General features: G+C 40.6%; 1 protein-coding gene and 1 pseudogene across 1 annotated transcript; one reads left to right on the forward strand and one right to left on the reverse strand.

Annotated features, from left to right (window-relative positions):
* Positions 1 to 3,583: 3,583 nt before the first annotated feature.
* On the forward strand, positions 3,584 to 4,534 carry LOC101658930 (olfactory receptor 2V2-like). Its single transcript, XM_004697204.1, has one exon. It carries the CDS (start codon positions 3,584 to 3,586, stop codon positions 4,532 to 4,534), a length of 951 nt encoding a protein of 316 aa, XP_004697261.1.
* A 2,250-nt stretch (positions 4,535 to 6,784) lies between these two features.
* The window catches only part of LOC101658608, a 9,846-nt pseudogene continuing 8,995 nt past the window's right edge, over positions 6,785 to 7,635 (reverse strand).

Genomic DNA, 7,635 nt, shown 5'->3' on the forward strand with positions numbered 1-7,635 from the left:
ATGCGATCTGTTGTCTTAGGCACCACCAGAATCATTAATCTATTCAGACAATTACAAAAGTAAAAAGGGGCCAAGTCACTGGAAGTTGGTGGTTAGCCACAGGAGAAAGTAACGAAGATATAGATCCAGGGACAGGTGGAGCATAGAATGTCTATGACATACAACATATAACAGAAGCATGCATGTACTCTAACCTGAACATTTGTTCAACTGATGGTCACTTGGTAACTGGTCATTTCAGGCACAATTGTTAAACAGATGTGTTCAAAGAGCTGTACATTAAACTAGTTTTTGTGATCCCAACTCCTTTGAAACAACTAAAGTGACATGAAAGTCATCAACCCTGTTATAATAGGTTCTGGAAATTTGTAAGACAGAGTCAACCTTTCTGAGGTGAACAGAGTATTTGGATTCACACATTCCTGACAGCACAAGGCATAGGACCAGCAATCAGTCTAGGCTATAGAGGAGTCTGGAGGATCCCTCCTAACTTGGACACAAAACCTGGAAGGGCTGATACCACAGTGGCCAAGGCTAAAATGTTAGTCTTGGTTCTGGTACTTCTGCTATACCCTAAGGCAGGATACTTCTTGCTGACTTGCTGTTGCTCTAGAACCATGAGCTGATGATAAAGGTTAGAGTACTGGGAGCTGAGAGCAACACCTGAGGTTTTCTCACATGAGCAGCAGCTGCAGTCGGTCAACTCATTGAAGCCCACAGTTCTTTACTGTGGTCAGAGTGGAAGAGTACTACAGCTAGCTCTACCTGTCTTCCTCCTTGCTCGTCCATCACTGTTATTCTTCAGGCACCTTCCTTACTCTTTGTCTCTAAATCCACCTGAGTGGGCCGATTTCTCTATTTCTGTATTTAAGCTATTTCCTATAAGCCCCTTCCCCTTTCTTTACCTTTTCTCCTCATCATATCTTCCATCATGTAGATATCTTGGTCATCTACGCGCCCCCCCCCCCTGCCCTAAATGCATTGATTGTAGGTCTCTAAGTTCAGTGAAGCATAATGCAGACAAATTCTACCTTCATGAGCTCATCATCTGCTGGGCAGACAGAAGAGCAAACTGAACACTAGAGAAAAATATATCTTATAGACTCTCAGATGCACTATTGGCAGAAATGAATGCTATTGCAGGAAAGAAAGCTGGGGAAGGAGTCTCTGCTCATAGGGTATTCTTATTTAGAGGTCAGGGGACTTTGGTTAGGTGCCTGTTTCCCATTCTGAGCCAGTCTGTCCCTATCCATAAGTTGTTTCCTTGTATCCAACAATATTGTATCCTTTTACTACCTGTTTTTCTCCCTCCCAAATAAGATTCTCTTCCTTAATTGGTCACCATGAGAAATAATGATATAAATGGTATAAATGATAAACATTATATTTGTTGACTAATTTTGGCATCTCCATTTTTTAATAAAATATGAGAGACTAATTTCTCATTTAAGACAAATTACTAAGTGTAGTTGATTTATTGAATGTTATTTTTTTCTTTTAATTTTAAAAATTTATCTATATTAGAATTTAGTATTTCCCGCTAGACTATCTCAACATGAAAATGCAAGAACATTGACAGAGAAAATAAAATCAGAGAAAAAAATGTTCATGTTTTGAGAAATGATGTACAAATGCGCTTTACACAATTGATGTGTGTATGGATTGGGATAACAGTTGTATGAGCCCCTAATAAAATGTTAAAAAAAAAAAAGAAAGAAATTAAGTAGTCTTGTTTCCATTAGCAGAAACTCCCAATTGCTAAGTACACTAACATGAATATTAATGCGGGAGCCTAGCAGCTTGATTACACACACTCTTGTGTGTTTTAAAAGCCATCTTCTGTCCGTATGACCTATTATTGAAAAAGAAAGCAGAACATCTCAAGGAAACATATCTTTAGCTCCTTGGTGCTTTATCATCATGATGTTTCAAATCTGAACAATTCTAATTATATAACTGCTATCTAACACATAGCAGCTCAATTCAGAATCTACCAAGCCACAAATTCCCAGCTGTCCTGAACCATGTTAGAGAGTAGATTTTTAAAAATCTAGAAAATTGAGTTCTTTCCCCCTTAGATTCTTAGAGGGCTTTCTTTTCTCCTTTATGCACTGGCAAAATGAGTTGAAAATCAACCAGTTGCAAACAAATACGCATTTCAACTCTTCAACAACTTTTTTACAGTTATAAATCAGAATTTTTTAAAAACTATAATTATTTGCTCTCATTTTTACTTGCTACACTCTAATTAATAGAGATGGCACCTGTGATTAACAATTAAAAAGCAAATATTTGGCATGAAATAATTTGGAAACCTTTCCTTAAAAAGGTGTCAATCTGTAATTCAGGAGGAAAGGACTAACTTTGAGCACACAGTGTGAACGAATCATACTGGCAGATGGATTCTGTGGACAGTGAGTATTTGAGTACTTTCAAATAGTTTTAGCCAATTCTGTTGCACCCGCCCAACTCACTGCCATGGAGTGGATTCCCCCTCATAGCAACCCTGTGGACCAGGGTACAATGATCCCTTTATGTTTCCAAGACTGTAAACCTTTATGGGCTGCAAAAATTCTTCTTTCTCCTAAAGAGATCCTGGTGGGCTTGAATGGCTAGTCTTGCACCTAGCAGCCCAATTCACAACCTACCAAGCCACAAATTTCCAGCCGTTCTGACCATGACATCTATGCAGGCAACCTTGCCTATTGGGATGCCTCTAGAGAGTGAACCCAGAAACAGGACTCATGCTGGAATGCCAAGCCATCGTAGTGGTTGTTCATGAGAACCTCATGTTTACTAGAACATGAATGCATGCTCTAGTTAACCTATTACCAGAAATGGCTTATGGTTAGCATGTCATGGCATTTAAAGTTGTATATCAACTTGGCCATACCTCTCAGTGGCTTGGCAAACATTATGTAAACATCTTCCGTTTCATGGTCTGAAAGGAGCAGTCAATCAGTAAAAAGGTGTTTTATTGGGGGTGTGGCCCATATCCAATATATATAGATCCTCTTGCAAATCTCCCTCTCTTTCCTTCTTCACCCTGATTCTGACTTGTCTCTTCTGACTTCCAGTTCTTGAGATGTGAGACAGAAGCCTGCCACCTGGCTGCAGATTGTGAGATTCACCAACGCCTGCAATCTCACAAGCAAATAACCTTTCATCTGATTTCCCAATCTTGGATTCATCAGTCCCTGAAACCATGTGAATCAGGCGAAGCCTGAAACCTGACCCACAGATTTGGGTTTTCTCAGTTTCCACAAGTGTGTGAGCTTTTGATCCTCTGAATAACCCAGTCTGACACACATGCGGATGAATCCACATGGAAAGACTCAGATATTGTGCCAAGCAATGCAGTCTAGTGGTGGATCACTTAATAGTCTCAGTTTCTGATAGATAATGAACAGGGATAGCAATCCTTTATTCAAATCATCTTGTTACATATATGGGTTTGATTTTATAAAAACTCTTAGAATTCGGAAATAGGTTAAACTTAGTGATGCATTTACACGTAAAGTGAGGAGTTCTCACTTTGTGTTCTTCTCTGATGACACTCCATATCCATCAAGCATGCTAAGACATGGGGCAAGAAAATCAATCCACCACCACAGATTTCATTCTCCTAGGCCTCTTCTCTGACTCCCAGCATCCTGAGATTTTTGTTGCTATTGTCCTCTTAATTCTTGTTGTGGCCTTTACTGGAAACTCCATCCTGGCCTTACTCATCTGTGGGGATGTCCACCTCCACACACCCATGTACTTCCTGCTCAGCCAGCTCTCCCTCATGGACCTGACGCTCATCTCCACCACTGTCCCCAAGGTGGCGGCTGACTTCTTCTCAGGACACAGAAGTATCTCTCGCATTGGCTGTGGTGTCCAGATCTTTCTTTACTTGATGCTAGGAGTGGCTGAGTGCGTTCTCCTGACCCTCATGGCCTTCGACAGATACTTGGCCATCTGTAGCCCCCTGAGATACGCAGTCTTCATGACCCCCAGAGTCTGTATGCAAATGGCTGCCAGCTCCTGGGCTGGGGGTGTTCTTGTCTCTCTAATGCACACAATTTATGCCATGCACTTTTCTACCTGTGGCTCCAGGAAGATTCATCATTTTTTTTGTGAAGTCATGGCCCTTCTGAAACTGTCTTGTGAGGACACGTCCACGTATGAGAAAGTAATATTGGTGTCAGGCATTGTTTTCCTTCTTATTCCTTTTGGGCTCATCCTGACTTCCTACATCCTCATCTTCCTCGCTGTTCTCCGCATGAACTCCCCCGAAGGCAAGAAAAAGGCTCTGACCACCTGCTCCTCTCACCTAGGTGTGGTAAGCCTCTACTTTGGTCCAGCCATGATTATCTACATGACCCCTGGTTCCTCTCTTCCTTCAGCGGTGGACCAGCGGCTCTTTGTGTTTGATTCCATCATCACTCCCATGCTGAACCCCCTAATCTACAGCCTGCGCAACAAGGAAGTAGCGGGGGCCCTAAGGAAGGCACTGGGGACAAAGGTGATTGTTAAACAGCACAGGAGATGATAGTTTTAAGTTTCAAAATACCAAACTACATTCACTGTCTTCAAGTTTCCAACTCATAGTGACCCTGTGGGACAGGGTAGGCCACCCTGTTGCTTTCTGAGACTGTGGCTCTGTATTGGAAAAGAAAGCTTCATCTTTCTCTCCAGGAGCGGTTGGCACTTTCAAATAGCTAACCTCGAGGTTACCAAGCCAACATGTAACCAACTGTGCCACCAGGGCACCTTACTTAAAACCCAATATTGTTTAAATATAATTCACTACCGGCCGGACACCCATCTGAAGACGTACTCATTTTATCATCGCAATGACCCCATGTAGTAGTAGTTGTTGTCAGGTGCCATCAAATCAGTTTCAATCCATAGTGACTCCGTGAACAGCAGAAGGAAATAAATATTGCATGGGCCAGTGCCAGCCTCACAATCGAACACATTGGCCATCCACTGAAATGCTGTTAATTCCCCAAGCCTTCAGCTAGATCTATCAGCTCTTCTCTGTGTCCACGGAACTCATCTGTGTCTCCTGCACAGCCAGTCCCCAACTCTGTTCTCACATGCCCATCTGTCTCCACTAGGGGCAGGCCTTTTCCTGAGAACAGAGACTACCGTCTGCATGATCCCTAGGCGCCCCACTGATTTTTGTATTTTCAGATGGCAATAAATAATTTGTTAAACAGAATTTCTTGAATTACTTATAGTATTTGTCTACTGTTACACAGAATCTTTCAGCAAATCTAAATTCCTAGGCCATGTAAAAATTTACTTCTATGTATTTGTTTCCTAGGGCTGCAAAAATTCTTTTCAATTGAGGTTTTCATCTGTTTTATTTTGTTGCTTTGTGTGTGTGTGTTTCTCTATATAAAATCCAGGATAGATAAATCTCTAGAGAGTAACCAGAGTAATAGTTCCTTAGGAGTATGGCAGGGGAGGTTGCAGAGAAATGGGGTTCTAATAACAATGAGTACAAAAATTAAGAAAATATTTTAAAACTTCTTGTGGGTATGATTATACAATTTTTAATACAATTGAGCCATTGAATTATATTATATGTGAATTACATGTCAATAAAACTATTTACAAAATGATCTAAGTATCTAACCCCAGGAAAGTACTGATATGAACTTCTATATATTCATTAAGGGAATATGATACAGTTTCAAAATACTTAATTACAGAAATTCTAGTTATATAATATGTATATAATATGACTTAATATTTTACAAATAAATACAGATAAAATGCAAAACAACCACTACCAGAACAACAAAACACACCACAAAGTGAATGGTCCATAAGAACGGAAATTTACCGTCACAATTTGGGATGCTAGCTTGAATTCAGGGTGTCAGCAAAGCTGTTTTTTTCTGAAGACGCTAGAAGATCTTCTCCCACAACAACATGGTTGCCATTTGACAGCACCAGACATTCATTGGCTTATAGATGCATGTTCACATGGTCTCTCTCACTTTGTCAGTCTCTCTGTGCCTCTTCTCTTCCTTTATGCTAACTTAACTGATAACATCTTAAAATATCCCATAGCCACACGGGGCCATGTTCACAGGTATGAGAAAGTAAGGTATACACTTAGCATTTTAGATGGCACAATTCAATTTTTAATACATGCCACTCTTTAAAAAATAATGGCTTTAATTGTCATTTTAAGTATATGATAAGGGAAACATGTGCTTTAATTAAATATACATCATACCAGTGATGCTGGCAAGGTTGAAGGTTACTCCTAAAATGTTAATAGCCATAAAAATCAGTTTGTACATGAAACAAATTAAAAACAAAACAAGTTCATAGTGGTTTATATCAGCAGTATGCATTTTATGACAATGACATAGATTCATGTACAGATTCAGAGCACTCTAGGACTCTCTTTATGCCCTAAAGAAAACACATTTACATTATTCACGGGTTGTACTAAATTGGGGGGGGGGGAAATCAACTGTCTCTGTATGCCTGAGACAGGGCAAACTGTCCTGAGGTGCAAGCAGCTATAACGCCATCATTCAAGTTGCTTGCAAAAGGACCAGAGAATTAAAAAATCAAACAAATTATTTCTCTTGAGAGTGGAGAGGATCTTTCATATTTGCTGCTATAACCAGCAAATGATATTCAGTAATCAAAAATGGAGGGAGGGCCTACTAACATAACAGATCTATTTGAATAAGTTGACCAGTACAGTTTCAAAAAGGAAAGTTATGTACTCTATGTTACAAGTCCCAACTAGGTAGTGTCAAAAGAACATCTATTTCTTGGCTTGCTTTGTGATCAGTGTGACCCCTTGGTGGTGTGACAGGTCTAGTGACGGGTCTAGTGGCATTCGGCTTCTTTTTCTCAGCCGGCTTTAAAATCTGAAAAGAGCACCTCAGCGTCTCATCCACACTTATCACGGCACCAGCATGGTCAAACTCTCCACAATAATTGGGGGCAGAAAACAGAGTGACCATGCCTCTTGGCAAAAAAAATTCATATCCATCTTCAACCACCTGATGGGCTCTACAAATTAGATCCAAATCATGCTTATGAAGAAATTTTGCAACCACTTCCGCACCAAATGTGAAGGACACTCCTCTGTCATTTTCACCCCAGCCTAAGGCATCTTTATTGGAGTCAGACCACAAAAGATCACGAAGGAGACCTTGATCAGGTGGATCAGTTGGTCGCATAATTTGCCCTAATTCGAATCTGCTCCATAGATTGAAGATCTGCTGAGAAACCTCCAGGACAGCAGAACATTTTCTCCTCCACGATGGTGGCTGTCGGCAAACAGTTAAAGCAGTCTGTAAACCTTTCCCAGAGTTTAATATTGTATCTTTTTTTACATTCATCATAAAACCCATAAATTCTATTGATGCTGGCACATTCATGGTTCTCTCCGAGAAGAAAAAAGTTCTCTGGGTATTTTATTTTGTGGGCTGTAAGAGGCAGATCGTCTCCAAGGGCTGCTTCCCCCGTCTACGTAGTCCCCAAGAAATAGGTGGAAAACCACCGTACTCAAAGAGTCGAAGCCAATCATAGTATAGCCCATGGATGTCACCAGGTATTTTGAGTGGTGCTTCAAGTTCTAGCAGGAGAGGCTGCCTGAGAAAGATCTCC

The sequence above is a fragment of the Echinops telfairi genome, unplaced genomic scaffold (genome assembly GCF_000313985.2).
Source record: "Echinops telfairi isolate 266 unplaced genomic scaffold, ASM31398v2 ScPeMD7_7469;HRSCAF=8507_0, whole genome shotgun sequence".
In the NCBI taxonomy this organism is placed as follows: domain Eukaryota; kingdom Metazoa; phylum Chordata; class Mammalia; order Afrosoricida; family Tenrecidae; genus Echinops; species Echinops telfairi.